At 41.9% G+C, this 24,936-nt stretch overlaps 3 protein-coding genes and 2 long non-coding RNA genes across 10 annotated transcripts in view; 2 read left to right on the top strand and 3 right to left on the bottom strand.

Annotated features, from left to right (window-relative positions):
- The window catches only part of LOC109521349 (alanine aminotransferase 2-like), a 6,755-nt gene extending 5,425 nt beyond the window's left edge, over positions 1-1,330 (bottom strand). For 2 of the 4 annotated variants that reach the window (XM_019879178.1, XM_019879175.1), the window contains exons 1-4: positions 1,185-1,330; positions 1,025-1,114; positions 844-952; positions 377-507 (exon numbers count right to left, since the gene is read on the bottom strand). In XM_019879178.1, the coding sequence (XP_019734737.1) occupies positions 377-507; positions 844-952; positions 1,025-1,114; positions 1,185-1,271 (417 nt within the window). In that variant the 5' untranslated portion in view covers positions 1,272-1,330. The remainder of the gene's footprint in view (positions 1-376; positions 508-843; positions 953-1,024; positions 1,115-1,184) is intronic. The other 2 variants (XM_019879176.1, XM_019879177.1) reach the window with 2 other exon arrangements.
- Positions 1,331-2,744: 1,414 nt separating this feature from the next.
- Positions 2,745-15,052, top strand: LOC109521350 (ranBP-type and C3HC4-type zinc finger-containing protein 1). 2 transcript variants are annotated; one of them, XM_019879179.1, is made up of 9 exons: positions 2,745-3,043; positions 6,314-6,550; positions 8,339-8,510; positions 8,597-8,680; positions 8,754-8,895; positions 10,869-10,959; positions 11,049-11,334; positions 12,732-12,814; positions 14,259-15,052. In XM_019879179.1, the coding sequence occupies exons 1-9, from the start codon at positions 3,011-3,013 to the stop codon at positions 14,403-14,405; spliced, it is 1,275 nt and encodes a 424-aa protein (XP_019734738.1). In that variant the 5' UTR covers positions 2,745-3,010; the 3' UTR covers positions 14,406-15,052. The 2 variants fall into 2 exon arrangements, with proteins under 2 accessions (XP_019734738.1, XP_019734739.1); XM_019879180.1 differs by lacking the exon at positions 6,314-6,550 and having other exon boundaries at positions 2,745-3,280.
- On the top strand, positions 3,723-4,907 carry LOC109521351 (uncharacterized). Its single transcript, XR_002169335.1, has 2 exons — positions 3,723-3,916; positions 4,163-4,907. It is a non-coding gene; the product is annotated as an uncharacterized LOC109521351 (long non-coding RNA).
- Positions 15,053-15,266: 214 nt separating the features above from the next.
- Positions 15,267-15,425, bottom strand: LOC109521202 (uncharacterized). The gene is made up of 2 exons (XR_002169312.1): positions 15,392-15,425; positions 15,267-15,345 (listed from the first exon to the last, which is right to left on the bottom strand). It is a non-coding gene; the product is annotated as an uncharacterized LOC109521202 (long non-coding RNA).
- A 346-nt stretch (positions 15,426-15,771) lies between these two features.
- Positions 15,772-24,786, bottom strand: gpaa1 (glycosylphosphatidylinositol anchor attachment 1). 2 transcript variants are annotated; one of them, XM_019879221.1, is made up of 13 exons: positions 24,684-24,786; positions 24,325-24,416; positions 22,919-23,098; positions 22,746-22,857; positions 22,520-22,667; positions 21,311-21,412; positions 21,044-21,240; positions 19,755-19,951; positions 18,063-18,216; positions 17,923-17,991; positions 17,652-17,848; positions 16,469-16,639; positions 15,772-16,403 (listed from the first exon to the last, which is right to left on the bottom strand). In XM_019879221.1, exons 2-13 carry the CDS (start codon positions 24,396-24,398, stop codon positions 16,160-16,162), a joined length of 1,845 nt encoding a protein of 614 aa, XP_019734780.1. In that variant the 5' UTR covers positions 24,399-24,416; positions 24,684-24,786; the 3' UTR covers positions 15,772-16,159. The 2 variants fall into 2 exon arrangements, with proteins under 2 accessions (XP_019734780.1, XP_019734781.1); XM_019879222.1 differs by having other exon boundaries at positions 17,652-17,845.
- Positions 24,787-24,936: the final 150 nt, after the last annotated feature.

The following is a 24,936-nucleotide window of genomic DNA, read 5'->3' as shown; positions in this document are numbered from 1 at the left end:
CCCGCCTCGCCAATTGTCCATAAGACCGCTGCGATAGGCTCCAGCACGCCCACGACCCTCGTGAGGATAAGCAGATTAGACAATGGATGGATGGTTGGATATATTCTTTAAAAACGATAGATTTCTGGAATTAATTCACGGAATTCATGTCTTATTTATTGAAACTTTTAATCTATTATGTGACACATATATTTTATTATTGGCATCTAAAATGGGGATTATACTTTACCCATTTAATCGTTGTACATGACCATTTTAATTATTGAAGGCATTTTCACTTTTTTTATTCATTGTTTAAACGTAATCGATTGAAAAATATAGCTTTAATGACATATGTATTTCATGAATAGCCTTTTTAGAGTAAATGAGTGAATACCGTGAGCGACGTCTGAGAGCCGGGATGGATCCAAATGTTCTCAGGATGGGCCGGAACACCGTCGCGTTGGCTGATGAACTGGGCGAGGTTCTCCACTATTTCGAGAATGCCTCCTGTGTTTGTATATGAGCCTGAAGAAAAATACGGTGGTTGACTTCTGAGCACGTCCGCCTCTCAGTGCAGAAGTCTTGGGTTCATATCTGCCTGTGGGTTTCTCCAGGTACTCCAATTTCCTCCCACATTCCCAAAACATGCATGGTAGGTTGACTGAATGCTCTAAATTGTCCCTTGGTGTGATTGTGAGTACAAGTATTTGTTTGTCTATGTGTGCCCTGCGATTGGCTGGCAACGAGTTCAGGGTGTACCCTGCCTACTGGGGAAGACGGCTGGGATAGTCTCCAGCACGCCAGCGACCCTCATGAGGATAAGCCGATCAGATCATAGTTGGATGATCTTTCCCAACTTACCAACACTACCGCCATCGCACCAGCGGAGCAGCTTCTGTGCCCGCCGTTTAACGTCCATGGGCAGATTGCCGCCGTCCAGGAGTTGTGGGTATATACAAGCAGCAAGCACCTGCTCCACCATACGCACGTCAATTCAAATGGACGTACTTAAAAATGCGTTCTCATCATCCATCTTTGTTACCTGTCTGACAAAGGTGAGAGGTTTCATGCCGGCCCCGTGAGGGTCACCCCAGCAGACATCTATCACATCCTTGTAGGGCTTCTTCTCTCCCTGGATGTCACATTTGCTTGGAAAATTACAAATCGTAGCACATTTTGTCAAGTTTGAAAACCTTTTTTACCTGCTCCAGCATCTTCTTGATGTGAGCTGCTCGTTCCATCAAGGCCACCATCTGGTTTGGCCTCACAGTCCTCACGTGGGAGCTCATCTCCGTCCTGTCCGTAGCTCCTTTCGGACGTCCAAGTGTGTGCGTGTCAGAGGGAGTTCCTGGTTAAAGTAACAGGAGGAGGGAACATGTACTTCATTAACAGGGATGATTATTGGTTTGTATTGAAGGCTGTAACCTGATTGGGCACCAGTTGACCCCTTGGTTCATTTTTAACTTTCATTTGTTTCCATTATGAATACATGTATCAGTCTGCATGCTTTCCTGTATTTCAAAAGTAGAGACAGTTACTGTGTCACCATCGGTGCAAGGTGTTAAACATTAAATGTTTTAAATCCTTGTAATCATTGAACCTGTTCAAACTTCTGTTGTGCATTGCAGCCGGCTGGTTTCTTCGGTGAGTCTAAATGAAGGAATGCTTTCTATTGTTAGTTGTTAAATCTCCTCACTGACTTAGGGCAAGAGGAGCGATACGCCCTGAACTGGTCTCCAGCCAATAGCGTACACACATACAGACAAACAACCATTGTCACACTTGTGCTTGGGGTCCAACAGACTTGAAGTTGGGTTTTATTGGACAGTGATTTTAAATTGGAGCCTCTCATTTTTCAACAGCACTTAGAAACAGTAACCCATGCCTTCATTACATCTCAGCTGGATTACTGACATCCACTTTATTTGGGAGTCAGATGGTCCTTCCACAAGTGTCTGCGGTTGGTCCAGAATGCTGCTGCTCCCCTCCTAACTGAAACTCGTAGGAGGGTGCACATAACTCCAATTCTGTATATCTCTCCAGTTTCACGGTCTTGTCCCACCTCACTCTCTGAACTCTCCACCTCAACGTACCTGCCAGGTGCCTCAGGTGGGTGGACCTGGCAACACTGGCTAAGCAAAGGTTCAGAGGGGATCGAGTTTTTTTTTCCGTTGCCGGTCCCTCCCTTTGAAATGAGACTGCGTTAAAGCATGTTATCGTTTTAGGCGCCATGGTTTATTCATTACAATATGTAGCTTTAATATGGTTAGAGATAAATACAAACCGTAAATATTGATTGGTGCAATTTTTCTGCTTTGGCGCTTCAAGGGTTAAATGATCAATAGTAACGCTTATATTGTGTTCGGGACCGAATTGACCCGTTTTCAGTTTAACAGATGGGAACAGCTTTCGAACACAATACAAGGAAGGGGTAATTATATTTTATTTTTCGTTATTTTGGATTAAGTTAGATCTTTCTTTTTTTTTTTTTTTTGCTTAATTGATTTGCACACACCCAAAAAAGCCTTAAATAAAGGTTTTCAAATATTTGTATCATTTTGTTGAATTTAACATTTAATGTACTCATGTTTTGTTCAGCGCTTTGTTACAGCTTCAGCTGTTGTGAAAGCGCTATATAAATCAGGATGTATTGTATTGTATTGTATTATGATTGATTTCTCAATTAATATTCATTTTCATGCAGTGGGAGGCAGTAGAACTTTTCTCATTCGAAATATTACGCAAAAACAGAGACGAAGAATCTCGCGTTGTTTCCTGACGGAGCGAAATCGTGCACGAACGTACGTTCTTCGCGTCTACTTCCTGTTTTGTTTCGTCTCTCCTTTCGCTACCTTGTTGTGGCTCGGTTCGGGTCGAAATGGAACAATTATTCGGGCAGGCGGACAAATACGACCGGCTCACGAGCACACGCCATTTTATCTCCCATCGGTGGAGTTTCTAAGCAGTACCGTCGTCGCTGACGCTCTCCCGGAGGGGCTTCCCAAGCCCCACACGTCCGCGGGGCGACATGGCACTCAGCTCGGGCGGCTGGGCTCCGCAGGTCTCGTTGCTCGGTGCTTCCCAGTCCGGAGCTTGCGACGCCGGGCTCGCTCGGTCGTCGGCTTGCTGCAGCACCGTCTTGATGTCCGTCCGCGTGTCAGTGTCCCACTCCGGTGCTCGCCCCTTGTGCCTGCCCGGAGCCGACAGCGAGGCTCTGCGCCTCCAGCTCAGCATGGATCCCAGCCGGGCCGGAGAGTTTCGACTGGCCCTGCGGGATACAAGCGGGAACCACAATGTGGTGAGGTTTCATCTTAAAACGCCGGATTGCTTCTTACTGACGTAACTGTTCTTTATAATGTATATATTTTTCCGTAACATTTTCAGGAAGCACCAGTCATAAATACTTTATTGAAAAGGCTGCCACTTATTTTTTTTTTAATGAGTATTTTTGTGTTGGTTTGAGTGACATACGACGTTAATATACCATTTTAACCCTTTCAGGGACAGCGGTTACTACTGTGGACACTGGACATCTTATCATGTTACCAGGTTACAGGGTGCATGAAAGGGTTAATACATATCTGTGACATTTTAAAATACTTATACAATTACAAAGAAGACATCATCAAACTCAGACCCAAAAATCTCATTTAAAACAGATTTTAGCAGTTATATTTGATATATCAATTGGTCATCAAGAGAAAACAGCCACTCAGAGCATTTTACATTCTATCATTGTGCTCCCCGTCAGCGGGGTGCGGAGCGCCCCCGGAGGTGGCTCACGGCTCACCAATGGGCGTCACCAGAGATCGCTACGCCGTCAACTCCAAAGTGCGCTACCAGTGTCAAGCGGGCTACACGCAGCGCCACCTACCTGTCATACGTTGTATGGAAAATGGACAGTGGGAGAGTCCACAAGTGGAATGTACAGAAAGTGAGTTTTACAACTATGGGGCCATTTTGTGCAAAAAATATTCCTTAATTTAAAAACAGGCATACAATTTTGATTGTTAAAAAAAAAACTTGTCTTTAGCATACCTTCCCTGCGCCCGCCATCACTGCTTTTGATGCATCTAATCATACTAAAGCCTTTGCCGACTTTCATCGGAAGGGAGAAATGCTGTTTGAATTGTTCTCGTTTTGCCAATACGCGCACGACTCAAAATTTTCTCTCCAACAGCTGGCGGCAACAGGCTACACAAACGATCGGTGAGGAGCAGAAGTCGAGGAGTCAGCAGCCGACGGGAGTAGAGGAAGACCCTCTGAGCAGCTGGACTGAATGAAGTACAAGTGAGAATCACAAAAAAAGGACCCCTCTCGTGGACACCAACGCTAATGCCCGACCAAAAATAAAAGGCATTCCGCTCAGCTTCCAATGTAAATACAAGCACGAAAACACATTTAGACAGTAAAGATGCAACTGACTCACGTTCCCTCCTTCGGTGTCTTTAGTGAAGGCACTTACATTATTTTATTTATAGAGTCTATAATTTATAGCTGTAACTCATGTTGTCCATGCACAAGTACTCCTGGAGGAGTCACCAGAAGCCTTTGAAAGTGTTATTGATTGCAAATGGTAGCGTGTTGCTGTATTTTTGGCCCTTTTTTTTCTGGGTCTGTGTTTGTACTTTTTGTTCCCCGCTGGCTACTTTTTCAAAGATTTTATTCCAACACTGTGATTCTCAAGTGACGTCATCAATGATCAGACTCATGTAGTGCAGGGCAATGTTTTTTATGATTTGTTTTGAGGGGGTTTCGACCCACAACATTCCATTTGTCCCCATAAACTGGTTCACAGTTATGAACAAACTGCTCCCTAATAAATTGAGGACAGGAAAGGTTTACCGATGACGGAATCATTTTTGGATTTTTAGGAAAACGCATTCGTGAGGTTCATTGAAGACTCAGAATTATGTTTGATGTTTTAGGAAAGCGTGTTGAATTGGATTTGCAAAAAAAGCCCCATCAAACTACAAAACAGCTGGGTTTAATAGTTTATTAATTAGCACTTATCAAAATGTTGCAGTCTGATGTTTACAAAAACGTTGGTTTCATCGAGGACTAAATGGCCTTTAGGTTACTTTACTTTGCGTTTGGCAAAATGTGTTTGTTTCGTTTAACTGAAGACTAGTCTAAATTGTTTTGATGTTCACAAACTAAATAAATAAATCATGGTTTATTGAAGATTACATTTTCCAACTCTTGCGTAGGGTTTGAAATAAACTCTTTTCAAAATAGTTTATCTTGACATGTGTGCTTTGAAAACTAAATTCTCACAACGGAAGTTAGTTTGACGTAAGACTAAATTGTCTTTCCTGCAGACGAAAACGCAATCAGTTGTACTGAACGTTTGTGAAAATGCGTACATTCGATTGATTGCTGACCCTAAATAATTTTACTCTTTCGTAGGTGTGGATATCGTTTTTCTTTTTTTATTTTTAATTTAACATGCAAGCACAAGTCCGAAGTCAACGTGCTCGTCTGTGAATAAAAACTCACGTTTGAAGAGTGACTGAGCGGAGACCCATCGCTGGCTTCACGCATGGGACTCGATGTAAATATTCGACACTGCAACTGTGTGAACAGCAGGATCTGTCAACAACTTTGTCATTATTCATCCTGTGTGCGGCTATGTTGAAACAAGTGCTAGCATGACGTCATTAGTCATCGGTTACTTCCTCATGGAACCGGATGAATTTGATTGGTGAAGGTGGTGAGGGAAATTTAAAATTCGTTTGTGGCCGTGTTTGCATAACTCGTTGTTACAGTTTGTTTTGTTTTTTTTTTTTTTTTTTGCTTAATTGATTTGCACACACCCAAAAAAGCCTTAAATAAAGGTTTTCAAATATTTGTATCATTTTGTTGAATTTAACATTTAATGTACTCATGTTTTGTTCAGCGCTTTGTTACAGCTTCAGCTGTTGTGAAAGCGCTATATAAATCAGGATGTATTGTATTGTATTGTATTGTATTATGATTGATTTCTCAATTAATATTCATTTTCATGCAGTGGGAGGCAGTAGAACTTTTCTCATTCGAAATATTACGCAAAAACAGAGACGAAGAATCTCGCGTTGTTTCCTGACGGAGCGAAATCGTGCACGAACGTACGTTCTTCGCGTCTACTTCCTGTTTTGTTTCGTCTCTCCTTTCGCTACCTTGTTGTGGCTCGGTTCGGGTCGAAATGGAACAATTATTCGGGCAGGCGGACAAATACGACCGGCTCACGAGCACACGATTTTTTATCTCCCATCGGTGGAGTTTCTAAGCAGTACCGTCGTCGCTGACGCTCTCCCGGAGGCTTCCCAAGTCGGGCGGCTGGGCTCCGCAGGTCTCGTTGCTCGGTGCTTCCCAGTCCGGAGCTTGCGACGCCGGGCTCGCTCGGTCGTCGGCTTGCTGCAGCACCGTCTTGATGTCCGTCCGCGTGTCAGTGTCCCACTCCGGTGCTCGCCCCTTGTGCCTGCCCGGAGCCGACAGCGAGGCTCTGCGCCTCCAGCTCAGCATGGATCCCAGCCGGGCCGGAGAGTTTCGACTGGCCCTGCGGGATACAAGCGGGAACCACAATGTGGTGAGGTTTCATCTTAAAACGCCGGATTGCTTCTTACTGACGTAACTGTTCTTTATAATGTATATATTTTTCCGTAACATTTTCAGGAAGCACCAGTCATAAATACTTTATTGAAAAGGCTGCCACTTATTTTTTTTTTTAATGACTATTTTTGTGTTGGTTTGAGTGACATACGACGTTAATATACCATTTTAACCCTTTCAGGGACAGCGGTTACTACTGTGGACACTGGACATCTTATCATGTTACCAGGTTACAGGGTGCATGAAAGGGTTAATACATATCTGTGACATTTTAAAATACTTATACAATTACAAAGAAGACATCATCAAACTCAGACCCAAAAATCTCATTTAAAACAGATTTTAGCAGTTATATTTGATATATCAATTGGTCATCAAGAGAAAACAGCCACTTTAAGGGGTACTCAACAGTGTTGCCACAGTTACCCTGAAAAAGTAACTTAGTTATTTTACTGCATACTTGCTTTAAAAAAAATAGTCAACCCTTGGGTAACAATGACGTTCCGTTCCGACAGAGGCCATGGTAATTTGTGCCATAATAAATTCACAATTATGACAAAGATTTGCTTGAAAACACATTCAACGGTCTAATGCAAAACAGTCCATATGGCGGTAACTTGAGCATGCCTGGTGCTGCTGCGCCGTTTTGTAGATCAGGAATGTTGTAACTCAACAACCCCTTGGACAGTAATGCTCGATCGAGCATAATCCAAATGATGTAGCAATCGCACAAAAATGGCTTTCGTCAGTAGTTTGTGGGCTTTGTTACCGTATTTTGTGTCCATAACTGTTTGTAAATGGCATCACAATACAAGTGACTATGTGAACTGTGGTTACACTAATTACATGTAATCAATGGGGAGCAGCAAGTTTCACTTGAGAGCAGTTTCTTGGATTTGTTTACTTGCTGACGGCTATTAAATTGGGTATCTCTGCTGCAATGGTGACTCACCTGAAGATAGATGGGTGATGGCATCTCCTCCAAGGACTTTGCACATTTTAAGAGTGTGTGTTAAACGATGTCAGATGTGTATTACAAATTAAAAGTCACGTAAAACTGGAGGGAAACAGCAAGCAACTGAGGCAGACCAACCCGAACCAATATTTGGCGTCAACCTAGATGCTCACAACATTGTGGAGTGACTTTATCAGAGTCTACCGGAATGCTAATTGTTGTTCGAGACATCTCCACGCTCATCTTAAGAAATACCACATCGGAGAGACCGTTTACGTGCCTCTATGGCTTTTTCCGTTTTGTTACGTATCGCTGCAATTAAGTGTTTCATGTCTGGTGTGCATCATCTGCGTCATTTTGAATTTGGTAAGTCCTCTCTGATGCCAAGGAACCATGTTTACATGCAGTGAGTAGCTTCATTTAGTCAGATCAAAGCCGTTTATTAGAGAAGTACTGCTATGCCGCCATTTTGTGGCCACTGCAGGCTATTTAACTTTTTTTGGGAGAGCGTCAATAGTTAATTTCGAACCGATTAAGTGGGGATGGATAATTTCCCGCGGCACGTTTGACGACCTCTCACGGAGCACTGGCTGGGAATTACTGGATTTAAGGGCCGTAGAGAGGGGAAGGGGCGCATACTTCCGCTCATAAATATTTGATCATGTTTTTCAACAACAAATTCACTCATCTGTCTTTTGTACCAAAACATGCAAAATAGCCTGTTAGTCACATAGTAAACACTCCTGTCCACTATTTGAGTAATTTGGCTGAACTGTAAGTTATCTTTTTTTTTCCCCTCCCCTCATGCAGTTGGTGGAGTTCGACCTACGCTCGGTGCACTACGAGGTGAAGTCGGCGCGCTGCCACGAGATGCGTCTGACGACGCCGCCTCACGACTTTATCCGCTTCTCCTTCCGCTGTGACCGCGAGGCTGAGGAGTGGGCCACTGTGGTCATGTCGTCACTGCGAGAGGCCCAGCGGGGTCGGTTTTCACTTTCTTTGTTTGTGACGTAGGTACGTCGACAAGTAACCGACATTTTTCCCAATTTTTTTTTCCATTTCTTCCAGTTGCAAACATGGCCAACTACGAGGCAAGCGGCAAGCAAACAGAGGCCGTTGCCGCCGCCACTGAACCGTCGCTGCCGCTCGCCGGTGGGTGTCGCCACTCCTCCGTTAACGCCACAACACGTTGACTCACTTTGCCACCTCTTTTAATTTTCTTTAGAGGAGCTTTGCGTGGAGCTCGTCAAGGCGGTGGAGGCCGGCGACTCTCAAGCCGCCGCTCAGCACGCATCTGCACTTGCCCGGCAGAAAGCGGCTCTGAGCATCCAGCTGGCAGAGAAGAACTACGCCAGCGGGGAGATCAGGTACACGCACAAGAGTGGAATTTGAATTTGTACCCTGCTTTGAAGTAATAAGAATAATAATAAGAAAACCTTTTTTCGTCTCACAATGGAGAAATTGCCAATTTACAGCAGCAAATTTATAAAAGGAAGAAAGTAGAAGAACAAAAAGTATAGGAGCTGCTGTAAAGGCAGCCACTCCTGCGGCGCCATCTTGAAGTCATAAGAACATAACGATATAATACTACACAACACATAAGACACAGTCATTCAATCTTAACCACTTTTGCATACACTTTGTGGTTTGAAGAAGTTCTAGATGAAAAAGGAGAGGATCAAAGTGTCCTTTCACCAGTGGATCAGGGACATCATGCTCAAAATGTGCACACATCTGCTACAAGCTAAGTTTTGAAAGCAAACAAGAAGCTGTAGCGTCCATTGACGAAAAAAGAGATTGGCTCACATCTCCTGTCCCATGTAAATCCGCTTCAATTCCAAGCCGCGACTCCCAGTTCCAAATGCGCATCGACGCTTGTGCGTTTCTTCTCATTGTTGGCTCCACAAGCCATCCGTCCATCCATCCAGCCGCAGACTGCCCAACAGCACCGACCTTTCCGCTGAGCAAAGCGGGGCTGTGAAAAATGCTGCTGCCCATTTTCAGGCGCAAAACAGAAGTGCCCCAGGGCTGTCCAGCAACGGCAATCAAATGGCACCGACATTCCTCCCAATCAAAATCAGTGCTGGTATACGCCTGCTGCCGAGAAGGCCCAACCACCAGGCACAGATTCTTCTGCTTTGGTGAATGTCGTGACCCAAAAAATGCTGAAAACAATCCACATCAGGTCCACATGACTAACAACAAACACAATGTGACAAAACAAAACACAAAAACAACAAAATCAACAAAAAAAGCAAGGCTCTTGAGAGCACTCGCCAACTCGGGTGCCATCTTGGACTTCAATGCACCTAATTTGTAAATAGAAGTGCACCTAATTTGAGCACACTGTTAGGTTTTGTACATGGGCCACACTTCTTTCCTATCAGCTTTGACTACATGAGTGAACATGAAAAACTTTTTTTAATGAGTATTTCATTTAGAAATTTACATTTAAAATCATTTAGTTATAGATTCATATTGTTCACGTTTCAGTTAGAGATTTAATGAAAAAGTATTAATAGAACCTCAAATATTTCTTTGTAATATTTTCAATGCGCCCGCATTAGTTTAAACACGGTATCCTAATTAATAATTTGAATAACAAAAATCCAGCTGACAGAAAATGACATCACTGGGCCTAAGCGGCTCAAGTAACGACCAATTTCAGCTCACCTGTTTTCTGGATTTGATCATGTAACGTTCACAAGCTGAGCCATGACAGGACATTACCTCAGACAATTCGACCGACACTTTAGGCACTATGCTGTCATTTTCAGTCAGTGGCAAAATGGCCACCCCCGAGATGGATTAGTGGATGGGTGGACTTTGCGGCTTAATTCATATTCTGCAAACGCAATATAAATCACAATTTTGTGTTGAGACTAGTGGGGCCGCATAGAACATATTGGAAAGAAAAAGGTTCACTCGACTTCCTTGAAACATTTTATTTTTAAAAACAGATTTTCCCCCACAAATTAAGTTATGTAATTTGTACAGATGTTACTCATATTCAAATTTTTGAAAATATTTCATTTGTCAACACGATTAATAGATTGCATTATGTGGATGGACTTTAAAAAACAGTGTAATAGTTTTAGTTTGGTGTATGCAATTAATTTAATGAACATTTTTGCTCATGTTGTTTTACATTATTTCATGAATAGTTGATTTTCAAAACATTACATGAATATATTGATTTTGAAACATGGCACATTTGCTATGGTTTTTGTTCCACTTTGGAGATTCCATTCTATGTGAAAATTCCTTGTCACTGATTAAGACTAATCGAACAATAAGATATTGGTTCATAGCATCATTTCAACATCTCGTTGCCTTCCAGCCTGTCTGTGGTGGTGGAGGACGTCTCTTCTTCCTGTTGCTTCACAGTCAAAGTCTTCCCTTACATGACGGTGGCTGCGCTCAAACAACAGGTTAAAATGCATCATAAGGGGGTTTAAAAAAAAAAAAAAAAAAACAACCACCACAAAAATCACTGAGCAGCAGCCGTTACCTCCCACAGGTGTTTGTGGAGTACGGCTTCCACCCACGCGTGCAGCGCTGGGTGATGGGTCAGTGCCTGTGCACGGACCCCCGCTCACTGGCATCCTACGGCGTACAGCGCGACGGCGACACGGCGTACCTCTACTTGATCTCGGCCCGCCAGGCCCGAATCACGCGACAGCTGTTCCAGCAGGATCTGGAGGGCGCCCTGTCCGCCCTGGCCCTTCCGCCCGGCAACGGCCCCGCGTGCCAAGACCCCCGGGGCTACAGCACACTGCCGCCGCGGTTACCCCACACCAGCCAGGGTGCGTCACACGCTTGTACAATGTTTCCTCCAATTGCAGGACAATGCTGAAGATAACTTTTCAAAGTCCAGACCAGGGCAAGCTAGGCCCGATGAATCCCATTATCACTAACTGATCATTACTTTCAGCGAGCTAACATTCAAAGCAAGTGGAGGCTGAACACCAAGTTTGCTGCCATAATGGGCTGAAGAGGAACGGAGTTAATTATTACAATTAAATTATTTCATTGTTTTTGAGAAAACATTAATTTCTAGCATTACCATTTTATTTTCAAGGCAGCTTAATAACTGGTCTGCAACTTAAAGGGGGCATAGTAAATATTAACAGGAAACAAAAGCAGCAGTGTGTTTTTGGCTGCCATTTGAAAGCATTAAAAAAAAAAACAATAGCTACAATAATTAATAGATTTAATTTTCAGAAACATTTTATCCTAGAAACACTTTCTGGCATTTCAAAATGCAAAAAAAAAATAAATAAATCGGAATATTAAAAAAAATATAAAAAAAAAAAAAAAAAATCGGAATATTAAAAAATATATCTTAATAGTTAAAGTACTTTGTTGTTGAATTCCAAACAAAATCTTTATTGGTTTTTCTCTTACAGGAAGTCCCCATGGTACGAACACAATGGCTTCCAAGAGGCTGTTTGGAAGCTGAATTATTTGTAAATCAGAACACACTAAATTTCAGTCAATCATTACATTTGATATTATTAAAAAGAAGGAAAAAAAACAGTAGTATGGTGCCAGAGAAAAGTTGATGCAACGGCTGTGTGGAAAACACTGAACATCGCTTCGCCAATCACAGGACGTCAACTTGGAAGTCGAGCATACAAAAGCACCCCACCCCGATCACATTTCTCAACTATTAGTTCCATGGAGGAATTATGTCAACAATCACAACAGTAGTACTGTTCTGTACCTTTTACAGTAAAGTCAATGTGCATACGTAGACGGTGGTGGAGGAGGGAAAAGTTATTGTCGGTGAGAGGTGGACTCGTCATCACCGATTCGTTTGGAGATGTCCTAAGTGGACACTTCCCGGGGTATATATGTGGTGGATTCCTCAAAGAGCGCAAGATCAGGTGGTGCTGCCAAGGGGGTCATCCTTCGCTTTGGGGTGTGAAATGACGGCTCGCAAGCTGACGGCCAGCGAGACGTCTTCCTTCTACTCATTGTAAATGAGTGTTGGAAATGCGCGTATGGAGCCGTGTGCGCTGTGACAGAAAGCGTAACTACAGTATCTTACAGGACCCTCCTGTATTTTCTTAAAACTACTGAGCTTTAATGTTAGCACTTCATTTTAGCTATGTTGTTGTTTGTACGTGTGAAATTAGAAGAAAAAAAATGGCTTAATGTGACTTTATACCCAGTGTGAATTAATTAATGTCCATCACAGGCGGTGGCGATAAACCAGCTGACCTACAAGTTGTACTTGACATGGAGAATCTGCATTTGAGCAACAAACCTACTAGAACACAGGTAACCAACCATTAGAACCACACGTTTTAGATTCACCGTCTGCATGAAAATCTGCATTTTGTCACTCTGAGCAAAAACATTGCTCTATCATTTGTATTCCATTATTTTTAATGTTTTTAGATTGGACTTTGTTTGCAAAGTACAGTCAAACCTCGGTTTTCGAACATCTCTGTTCTCGACCAAATCGGTTTTCGACCAAAAATTTCGAGTTTCTTATGCCTTGGATTACGACCGAAATTCGGTTCTCGAACAAACGGAGCGCACTTTAATGCACCATTTGACTGCTCTCGCCTTCCTTACACGAGGAAGTGATGCTTCCTCGGGTAGACGTCCTTGTGTCGCTTTCCATTCTGAGCAGATGTGTTCAATAAACTTTTTTTTTTTTTTTTTTTTAAAGAGCCTGGTTTCAGTTTTCGAACAATTCGGTTTTCGAACAGCCTTCTGGAATGGATTATGGACGAAAACCGAGGTTTGACTGTACTGTATTCAGAAAAAAATGCCGAAATACTCAGAGGTTTTGGCGATAAGCATGATTGGTTCCCAGTGCGACGTCGACCAATGACAGCACGCTAGAGCTGTCATTAGTCGAGAGCGTGCGTAAGAACGAACGTGAAAGTGACCGCGAGCGAGCGAGAGAAAGAAAGGGTGTGATTCGGCTTGTCCGAAAAAAGCAGCCTGTCTCTCTTCACCTCGTCCTCATCAGTACTGATTAATTGTCTTATCATAAACACATCGGCTGCACGGAGATAGCTGGCCGGCCGCTTGCTGGAGGCTAACGGCGACTCCACTGTCAGAGCTTTGTAAAGTGAGGGTAACACAAGTCTCTTCGTCTCTCTCAGAAGGCAATATTGATGAATATTAATTACTGTCTTAGGTTTTATAATTAAAGATTTAAGTAAATACAGTAACTGCTGTAGTTTTTGTCTCAAATATGTACAGTATAAATACTGTTAATATATTTTAAACATGCTGGTACCCACATACACTGACAGTTACATTCCGAGCAGGGGAGCCAACACTCCATCCCGGTTTTTCACTTATTGCGGCAGGGGCACCGTCCCCATTAACCGCGATAAGTCAGGGAACACTTTATGAATAAACGGAGACAAATAGGAAAAAAATGCAGATGCATTCTTTTACATCATAGCATTTTTTTCTCCCCCATAATAAATCTGAGTGTGCAAATTATTTCTGTGCGATATATTGTGTGAAGTGAGGGTAACATAATGTGGGTTGGAGGGCCAAAATGAGTCAGGTTTTTTGGGGGCGGGTCACCAACATATACCAAAGCTGACAAAAAAAAAAAAAAGTAGCTTATTTGTGATTAATGATATTTTTAGTAGCACTTTTAGTATATTGGCCCCAGGGAGAAACTACATTGCAAAAGACAATTGGGACAGTCTGTGCTAACTCAAAACGTCCTGCTCTCCCCTGTTTCCTGTAGACGGAGTGGGCGTGTCCTTCATGCACTTTCATCAATAAGCCTTCCCGTCCAGGCTGCGAGATCTGCGCTACAGCCAAACCTGACGCACACGTCACCACCGCCCTCCAGCAGGCAGCGCACGGCGAGCTGGCCTCGAGCAGCAGCTGACCGCCCGTCGCCGCCGTCTCCTCTCACACACGCGCATACACAATGCTATGCCATTGTTGCCACAAAAACACACACACACACACACACACACACACACACACACACAGTGATTGTCAAGTGCACTGAGAGTCCTCGCAGCTGATTGGCTGTTTGAGACGTTTGAAGCACTGTAGCATAACGCCGGAGAAGAGAGTTCGGCCATTTTCTACGGACAAGACACTGAGTTTAGCCACACCTCATTTCCTTTTTTTAAATTTCATTTTTTTGGGGGGAAAAAAAAGAGGCCCTTATTTATTGGAGGGGAGGTGGTGACGGAAGATGCGGAGAAGGTTGGGATTTCTGTCAGGGCAAAACTGTGAAGTTGGTTGTTGGAGATGAGAGAGGATGTTTACAGGGTGGTTACAAGTGCTTTTACTCTTTACAAATCTATTTTAATGGACGTGTATTTTTTTTCCTTTTAAATGATTCATGATTGATGTATATTTTAGGAGCTGATTTGATTTTATTAGATTCCCTCTTTTGAGTTGTGACAGCGATGGAATGGTCTTATCAGTACACATTACTGTGTTGAAAAAAAGGACTAGTTGAATAAACAAGTAACATACCACCATGGTTGTCTTACTGAGAAAACTGAACAAAAAAACCCAGTTATTCATTAGATCAGTGTTTTTCTAACTTTTTTGAGCCAAGGCACATTTCTTTCATTGAAAAAAATCTCACGGCACACCACTCGTTGAAAATGTGAAAAAAAGCTTGTTTTAACAATTAACGTGTTTTATTGTTACTATAACCGTTTTTTTGACATTGAAGAATGACGTTGCAACAGCTTGAACTGGAATCAAATAAACACAAAGAAAAATGTATTTTATAATCTTTCATATTGTTTCACTGTCGTCCTGCATTCATGCGTCACAAGTTCGCTTGTCTCTAGTCTCAATTCCTGCATTCATGCGTCACAAATTCGCTTGTCTCTATAGTCTCAATACAAGGCAATTGGCTAGCTGTTGCTGCTCCCTAGCGGTATGGGAGGTTACTACACGATTACTTTGCCGGATGATCGACCGCGCAGGCATACAAATTGGATATTTTCCCGCGGCACACCTGACAATGTCGGTATGACGGCACAGGGTTTGAAAAACACTGCATTAGATAAAAATCACTTCCTGTTTTCAAGATTCTAAATGGAACAATTGGGCAACAGCAAATTCATAATTTGAAACTGATTAAAAAAAAAAATAACCTCACCGCTCTACAATGTACATTTCTCCTTAAATCCAAGTACAACAAGATACATAGTAACAAAGATACATCGTAACATTTTTTTTTTGTCATAAATACTACATAGTAACAAAGATACATCGTAACATTTTTTTTGTCATAAATACAGTGTTGGAGATCAGCCCATCAACATGGAATTATTACTACAATTTAGGGATGGGCACTCAAATACATTTCCTTGAATGGCTAAGGGGAGAATAAATGGGCAAAAATCAAATTATTTCCCCATGAATATCTTCCCTTTAAAAAAAACATTCAAACAGAAAACTGCTTATTCAGACCAAATCTGGTTGTAGCCAAGTAGTGCACAAAATTTTGCCTCAATTTCTTCAAGGCAAAAATCAATCAACTGACGTTGACACCCATTCCCAAATCAAAGTGGAAAAAAAGTACAGTCTTTCCTTCAGTGGAGTAACTGTCAGTCCTTGGTGGGAGAAGAACCTGAGATTACCTTTGTTGAAGGCTTGTCTGTGGTCTTACTTCCAGAAGAGGATGTTCCAGAAAAGCAGCCAGCAGGGGTACACCAACATAGCCAGCAGCGGGAAGACCAGCGCACCGTACAATGCGTGATCTAGGATCCCTTGCGAGATGACCGACAGGAAGAGCAGCCAAGTGTCCTGGAAGCTCAGCGGCGTCTCCTGCAGCTCGTGGAAGGCGAAGACTGAAAACAGCAGCGTGCAGGCCGGGCTGAGGACCACCATGACGCAGGCCGTCGGGAACCTGAGGGATACGGCACGCGGTCAGTGTCGAGTAGGGTGGTCAGGCTTATTGTGGCCGTTTTATACTTGGGCATGTGAGGCGTGACGCCGGCAGCCACGGGCACCAGCGTGAGGGCCAGGATGAAGCCCAGTGAGAAGTTGAGGAGGGCGGTGCAGCCCAGCAGCACGGCCAAGTACAGCACGGCCACCAGCTTTAGAACTCTCCAGCCCTGCTCCGTCCCTTCGCCAGACACAAATCTGTCTCACACATACACACAAAGTCAGTGCAATTGATAACTTAAGAGACTTTGGAAAAGAGTATATCAAAGAAGGGTGGGACAAAACAGCCATATCGCAATGTTTGGTCTATGGTAAGCAAGTATTTGCCATTTGGCATTTGCAAATTCATCTTTTTTTTTTTTTCCACTGTTTTTGGGTGGCGACGGGACCTATCCTCCGTTATTTGCTTTAAAACTCACCTATGTTCCTTTATTTCCACCCCTGTTAAATCTACAAACAGGACACCACACCATTCTCACTTCCCTTACAGTTTTAATAGCATGAGCGAGGCGGCACACTCCGTTGTTCTATGGTTTGGGCTTACATTGACATGCACTCGCTTAGACGCTAACATGGGACCGTCGTTTACGAGCCCCTTAAATGAGGCTCTTTTGCGTGTTTCAGAGGTAAGGTGGGTAGCAATGCATGTTGTATTAAATTATATGTTTTGAAATGTATCAAATTGTGACAAAGGAGGTGATGCGGTATTGGGTTTGAAGACATACTGCAACATATGGTGTACTTTCAAATCATATACAGCATAATAACAGCGATAGCACAGTGTAAGGTGTAGTTCTGTTTCTGAGCCACACAGGATCAATAAATGCAATATCAGCTATTCATGCAGCATCGCGCTATCGTAACATAGGGTATTGATTTTAATTCCACCAAAAATATAGTTGAGAGAAATGTCTGCTCGTGATCCACACAGTATTGATCAGAGTGACATGGCAATGTAAACTTTTGTTTATCTGCAGTATCAAGGATCGTGATATCCTAATGTGTGATATTGTTTTTTTAGTCTTGATACAATATACTAATCTTTTTGAGACAATATGTACAGAAATGCCACATAAATAATCCATTGTTTTAAAATGCACTCTATAAAAGTCACCATTTCTCTCTTAGATATTGTGAACATTATTATTATTATTATAAAATGTCCCAGGATTTTTGTCCAGGAGAGTCACAAATCACTGTGCGCTGTTACCTGTGCGTATTGTGAGGCAGAGCCAGGCCAGCCGTGTACACGGCAATGGCTGTCAGCACCACGGCCTCGGTCTCAGACACCGGGAAGTGCTCCACCGCCATCTCCTGGAAGTGGACGGGCAGTGTGTAGAGAGCCACGCCGGTCAGGTGGCTGATCACCAAAGGGGTCACCACAGACAGCACGCCAGAACTGGACTGCTTTGAGTGGGGAAGAACGTGGATTAACGTGAACGTAGAGTTGAGAACGCTGTCGTGCGTGAGGCCGTAGTCACCTGCTCCACATTGGCGACGCCATCTTCTGTCGCTGGAGGTGCTGAGAGTTCAACCCACAGATTCAAAGCCTACATTTCAGTCAAGATTCAAACCTCGCACCTTTTGTAACTTTGTTTTACCGGGCTGACAGTAAGGATACGCGCAGCAGCAGGATGGCGGCGAGAAGGCCAAAGGCTGGCATGTAGTAACTGATGGAAACAAAGTGGGACAGCGAGGGCAAGAGGTAGAAGAAGAAGGACTGGTGCAGGCGCTCCAAGAGGTTGTTCAGCTTGCGATACATTCCCTCCAGGAGCCTAACAGTGCACACACACGGAAGGAAACACACGTGTTGAGTACGTGTACACCCTTTAGCTTTGATTGCCCTACATTAGGACACTGGACATCAAAAACGTGAGGAATTTAGGTGTCAAAAGGTGGAGTCCAATTGGTGCTGGGCTGTTAATGACCGGTCACAGGTGCCCGAAGGTAGTGGACTCAATCCAACTCAAACGTGAGGCAGCTCTCAGAAACAGTGTTTACTGTTTAGAACATGTCATTTTTTTATTAACTTTTTTTTTTGATAGCGGCGCGGACACCTGCAACGGCTCCTCTTGTTTTATGTTGAGAGGGAAGAAATTTCATCTGTGCTGTGTTTGACAATAACGTTTTATCCAATCCAATCCAATCCAACTAAATCAGGAATTAATTCACACTGACAATTCAGTCTTCCGTGAAAATAGCAGGCATGTTTTGGGAATTTGGGAGTCGTAGCTGTCAGTGCCAGCCATAAATAAAAAAAATAAAATAAAAATAAAAAAAAGAGAGAACCTCGAGTACCAGGCAGCCAATGTAGAGCATTCTGATTGAACTTTCAAGGCTCCAGAATATTGCGTTTCAAGACTATATGAACACAGAAAGTATCAAATAAAAAAGTAGACTCTCCTCTTTCATCACACACAAAAAAGTGTTCTCTCTACCTTATGGCTTTTTTAGTAATCAGAAGTAAAACATGGGTTAGTTTCACCCAAATCACCTATTTCGGACCCCACAAAAAAAACAACAAAAAAATCTGACAAAAACAAATGAAAAAACAAACAGAAAGCAAGCTCTTTATGAAAAGATATTTTTTGCACAACAGTGACTTCGATGCTAATAATGTTTGCTTTAGTGATGTCAAAAATTCATGTTTCTACAATAGATCACCAGTTTATATTTGAAAAACTATGTGCACACAATGAGTAGTAGTAGTATTTAGTCGTATGTGTGTGTACAGTAAATACATTGCATCATCCCTTCAACTAATACATTTAAATAACCTTTTCTCATTTTTGTGACACTCTTTTTTGTACATTTCATGTGACAACCACTTTGATCACTCACAAGTTGCTTGTAACGTTCATGTTTACAAATAGTTTAATTTTATAGAAAATATTGGCTGCTTAATTATCATTTATTCAGACCACAGTTTCGTGAACATCATGCCTTAGATTGTGCGAACATGTTACTTACATCCCACATTTTTTACCCCCATTTATTAATAATTTTGCTGATAGGAGTTCGATTTCATCTTTTCTCTCTTTCGTGACACTCTTTGGAGTACATTTAGGTTGCCAAACAATTTGATCAATTTTCAAGGATCCGCCATCCTTTCCAATGAGGTGACGCGGCGGCGAGCTCCTCCAAACGAGACCCAATGCTGTTATCTGCTGGCCGCTTATTTATTTTTTTATTCATTCATTCATTATTATTATTCTTTTTTTTTTTTTACACCTTCCCAGCTTAAACGATCAAACCACAGTTGGGCAAGACTTTTCTCTAATTCCCATTGACGTAGTAGAAACATAAAACAAACCTGCCGACGGTGGTGGTGGTGGTCTTGTACTGGCGGTAGCTGTTGATGCCTTTGATGGTGACCGCCTCCACTTGATAACGCAGGAAAAGCCCGTGGTCGCCCCAAGAGTGACCGCTGGCCTGCTTGAGCACCATCAGCATCATCGTCTGCACGGCGTGGCTGTAGCCCGAAGGGCTGTCCCAGTCATTCCTCTGCAGCTATAACAAAACATTTTATTTAAAACATGAGTCCATGTATTTGTGACGCCCAGTCTACCTCGATTCAAGCCGCTTCTCTGCATTTCTCCACCAAAGTCCTTTTTCATAACTTGTTTGAAACTGGAATTTCACTTCTCATTTCAATTGTGATATTCTGAGAATGTTGGATAATAGCCCATTCCACTCCCAAGTGGTGTTGTTTTTCAATTTACACTACTTCCAAATGTTCATTTGCGATCAGGTTAAAACTCAGTTTGACATTGCTGTTTATGACGCAGTTTACTCACATTTGGGATCAAAGCACATTCACTGGATTAATGCTCATATCAATATTTTTATTGTCTATTATTTTAGTTGGGTTCCAAGATTTCCCAATGATTTCACTAGAATTAAATGAAACTTTAAAACAATATGTTTAGGTATATTTAAGGTTTAAAACATTTGTTCTATCCAACATGCAAACCTATGTATTCAATGCTGCTGTTTATGGTCTCATTTGTGTATTGTATGGCTGCGACATATGAAAAGAAAAATCGCATAATATTGATTTTTTTCACCAGGAATGCCCCATTGAGAATAAAAACCTCATTTTCAAGGGGGTGCTGGCCAAGTAGCAGCAAGATGTTACATTTTCAACATAATGTAACATCTTGCTGACAGACAGACAAGGCCAAAAAATTATTGACACTTTGACAGGCTGTAGACAGGAAGTTGCAACCTACAAAGGAGTATTCTACCCACACTGACAAAAACAAAAAGTATTTGCATATTTATCTTGAAGATTAATGTATTACAACAATGGAGTCATGTTTTTAAGTGTTTTATTTTTAAGTTTTATTTTAAGTTTTATTTTTAAGTGTTTTATATTTAATTTTAAAAACCACACTTAAAAAAGTATACAGTACTGCATTTGTATATTTTCAGGATAACTATTTTCTAGAAAAAAAAGTATCTTCAAACAGAAGTCATTTTCTAGATTTTTTATTGTTTTTTTTTTTTACAAAATTACATGTGTAAATTTCCACGAAAAACATATTTCTGAGTTACATAATGTGTAAAACGTGCAAATAATGCATTTTGCAGCTTTCCTACCTTGCCCTGGAATGTGCAAAGGACATCGAACTTTTGACAGAAAGCGTAGAAGAGGTTGACGAGGTCCAGGTTGGGCAGCTGCCCGTTCAGCCCCTCTAACACGATGTCCAGGCTGGTCACCACGTCACTGCTGAGCTCCAGGGACAGCGCCGCCTGGATGGCACCGGCGCGACCTTGGAGAGGAGACCACTCCATCCCTGCGCAAAGGAAGACCTCGATGACACCTGCTTGTCGGATCGCAGGTGTGCGCGAGGAGCAGTGGGGCACCTGTGATATTGGTGTGGTGGTATCCCTCCAGCCAGGCCTGCATTCCGATCAGATCGTGTTCATTGACCAGGAAGATGATGTCCTTGGCCCAGTACACCTGACCTATTAACAGCGCAAGTCATTCACTACATTGTGCAAAACCGAGTGAAGGTATAAGGACCTGATTTTCATTTTATGTTGTTGCACTCTGCCAACATTGGGGACAAGCCAGGGTGAAAAAGTGTGCGGTTGATGGGAAACGGTACTCTGTAATAATGCACATTACAAACACTTAGAAGACATTAACCAGATGGCATTACTTGTTTTTGTGTTTGTTTGTTTTTTTAATGCCGAGGACTGTTGTAGGGAAAAAAAAGAAAATAGTAATACTCCTCAGATTACATTTTTTAAAAATCTAGACACTACTGATTTTTCAAATTTATATTTGAATATGTTCACAGCATTTTTAATTTTAATGTAACTACAAAATAAAAATATTCTAAGACCAAAAAAAAAAACACCTAAGAATAAAATTGCTAAACATAAAAAAATAAATAACTATGGGCCTGATTTTAGACTGTTCTGCCTTTGCAGAGGTCCTCTCTTTACCGACTTCTTTTTTTCAACGTATCCCAAACAGACCACGTTTTTTATTTTAACACCACCATTTTATAAAATAAATAATAATAATAAATTGCCAATCGTTGTGTATGGCTGCTCTTTCTTGGCAGATGTCCTTTTTTGCTGTTTGGAAAAAAAAAACCCCGAAATAAACACAAATGAAAGAAACAAAAATATGGAAACAAAAAATAAAAAAATCTGCTTTGGCAAAGTTCCATTCTTTACTGAGAAAACAAATCTACTCAACACAAATAAATTCATCTAAATAACAACATAAAATGAAATCTAAGTGTAATTCATCTTTTCATTTGATAAAATTTCTACGTTTTGTACTTTTTCATCCTTTACTTTTATGCAACCAGAAAATACAAATTGTAAGCATCAAAAACAAACAGAAAATGCATTCATTTCAAATAGTAATCACATGGAATAAAAGAATAGTAACATTCATGTTGTGTGTATCTTGTGTCACAGGATTCTTTTGTGGGGGAGTATGGTTTTAACCTAATTGGTATGCGTTAATGATTGCTCTTCAGAATGGCAATTGAAAGAACAGAAAGAGTAACAAAGCTTTCGATGGTGATATTTCCGGGTGTATGCCAAACTTACTTCTGAAGTACTGCGCCAAAACCAGCAGCATTCCCACAGCCTGGTTGTTGTCATTGCCTTGACTGCACGGAGCGGTCAGCATCAGGGCTTCGGTCCGTGGGGCTCGCGGGGCGCGGAGGATGCCGTACACGTTTGTACCTTTCACCATCTTGCCAGGGAGAAAAGAAGACAGAAATGATGAGCTGAGAAGTTGGAATCAGAAGACGTGTGGGACGGGTTGCATTACAAATCTCTCTTTGTTTTCATCCGGGAAGGGGAGTGTGCGGGAGAAGCTCTGCGTGAACACTTCCAGGCCTCGATCCTGCATGGCTTTCACCAGCCAGTCGACCGGCATCCCACTGCACGCAAAATCTTTTTGTTCAAACTGTGTGCCATCCATCCGAACGTCATCGGTCTTACCCTGCTTTGTTCTTCTGTACCCCAAACTCCTTGGCCGTGACCAGCGCCCTCTCCCCGGCCTGAAAGCGCTCCTCCACCATGGTGGACCCCATGGCGTTCTCGGACATGTGCATGCGCAGGGTGAATGGCTCAAAAGCCAAACCCATGAACCAGGCCACGCCCGCCATGTAGCACACTGCACTGGAGGGGGTGAATAAAGAATGCGAAGATGAAGACAGCAGGAAGCATATAAGGACGACACCTCCAGGTGTTTATCTGCTTATTCTTGTAATGAAAAAAAAAAAAGTTCCACAAGAGAACATAAAAAAACATAACTCTACATAACCTTAAGTTTTGGAGAGTGTTTGTTTATTATCATGGGTGTTCTGGCTTTGACCAAATCAATATTTCACTTTTAACAAACTTCAACGTGTTATGAATTCCTCCACAGATGATAATACTGCTCAAAAGTGACTACAGTGCATAAAAACCAGATTGAACAAAGACGATTATGAACATTGTATTTTCCAGAATGGATATCATCAGACAATTTTACCATGACATATTTTGGCATTGCCTAGTTAAAAAAATAAAAATGACAAAGTTTATGTGTAAACAAAACCAAAAGCAATGAACTGCTTTTGTAACACAAAAAATGGGCAAGTGGCAATGTTTGGCATGAGAGAGACTGAGATTGCATTCCAACTTCTCTGTTTTACGGAAAACAATGTCAGGCTTACTCCGCTCCTAATATCTGTTCATAAGCAGAAGTTAAAATCATCATCAGTTGAAGCCCAAGTCCTGTTTCATTTGGAATACCCAGATGTTGTTTTTCTCTTACCTTAAACCAAGGATGCATTGGTTGTACTTGTGAAGTTTTGCCTAAGAATATATCCCAAGATGCTTTTTGTGCTGGTATTAAAATGTCTAACATGACAGCGGAGGAGAGCAGTCACGTTTTTAAGTCACATGATATAACTGCGATGAATTATGGAAGTATGTCAGAGTCATGGGGGACGTTCACAATTACGCAGACGAATTAAAAGAAGGCTAGCATTTGAAGGACGTCCGTTCTTTGAGACCGTTCTTACCAAGACGTACTCACAGAGTTTACAAGACTGTATTCTTGATGTTGAGAAACTGATACTGTCACTACTTTTGTGAACTAGTTCCTCTGTGTTCAAAGTCATGGTGTTGGTGCAAGCAACGCACGCCAACAAAGATGAGGTTTGAGCTATTGTTGAAAAGCATGACTACAAATCCGTTTGTATCATACATCAACCCTACCTTTGTTTATTGTCTTTGTTGTTGTTCAGGATATAAAGTACATGTGTAATTTCTTTTTCTTAAAAAACCCATGCATTGTTGTTTTAAGAATGACGTGAGTAAATGTTGAGGACATGAACTTAAGAGCATAATGAACACACCAGATTGGAGTATTGAGGCGAGTGAGCAGGCTGATCAATGCCCTTCTTCTCGTGGGATCAGACAGAAGTCCCATGGTGCTCTGGAATGAACCCTGCAATAAACAGAAAATATCAAAGTACATTTAAATCCATACACACATGTAAATGTGAAATAGACAGTACATTTGTTACACTTTCCGTTATCGCTACACCTGCTCTCAATGGCTTTTTTGACAACTGAAATTGTTCCGCACTCGGCTAACGAGCTAATTTCAGCACAGCACCGACAGATTTTGTTTTTCAAGCACGGGCACAAAACTACCATAAATTATTAACTGATGTTGTTTTGTTTTAAGAAACCAAGTGTTTTTAAAAAATACCCTTTTCCAAGTATGAATGCCGGGCAGAACGGCCTAACAAGGAAGCGTTGTGCACACCGCAGATTTGGATTTTCGTTGTTTCTACTCGGTGCATTAACATTGTGGACCTACTTCCGGTAATTAAAAAACAAATACAGGTAGTAAATTTAAAATACTAAAAAAAAAAAAAATGACAAAGACCATTTAAAAAAACAGATGTACCTTTTAGCCACTATAGTATTAGTGGTATAGTATATATATATATATATATATA

This window comes from Hippocampus comes, unplaced genomic scaffold (assembly GCF_001891065.2).
Source record: "Hippocampus comes isolate QL1 unplaced genomic scaffold, H_comes_QL1_v1.1 scaffold85, whole genome shotgun sequence".
NCBI classification, from domain to species: domain Eukaryota; kingdom Metazoa; phylum Chordata; class Actinopteri; order Syngnathiformes; family Syngnathidae; genus Hippocampus; species Hippocampus comes.
Note: the sequence above shows the minus strand (reverse complement) of the source record. Positions and strands in the feature narration are given on the sequence as shown.

What these genes read in the sequence shown, in the direction of transcription:
- LOC109521350 (XM_019879179.1), top strand. Translation starts at nt 3,011, where the DNA reads ATGGCACTCAGCTCGGGCGGCTGGGCTCCGCAG. An exon ending in CGGGCGGCTGGGCTCCGCAG is followed by an intron (nt 3,044 to 6,313) that starts GTCTCGTTGCTC and finishes TGGGCTCCGCAG; the next exon opens with GTCTCGTTGCTCGGTGCTTC. An exon ending in CAAGCGGGAACCACAATGTG is followed by an intron (nt 6,551 to 8,338) that starts GTGAGGTTTCAT and finishes CCCCTCATGCAG; the next exon opens with TTGGTGGAGTTCGACCTACG.
- gpaa1 (XM_019879221.1), bottom strand. Translation starts at nt 24,398, where the DNA reads ATGGGACTTCTGTCTGATCCCACGAGAAGAAGGGCATTGATCAGCCTG. An exon ending in ACCACCACCACCGTCGGCAG is followed by an intron (nt 18,217 to 19,754) that starts GTTTGTTTTATG and finishes GTGCACTGTTAG; the next exon opens with GCTCCTGGAGGGAATGTATC. An exon ending in CTGCCTCACAATACGCACAG is followed by an intron (nt 16,640 to 17,651) that starts GTAACAGCGCAC and finishes TGTGTGAGACAG; the next exon opens with ATTTGTGTCTGGCGAAGGGA.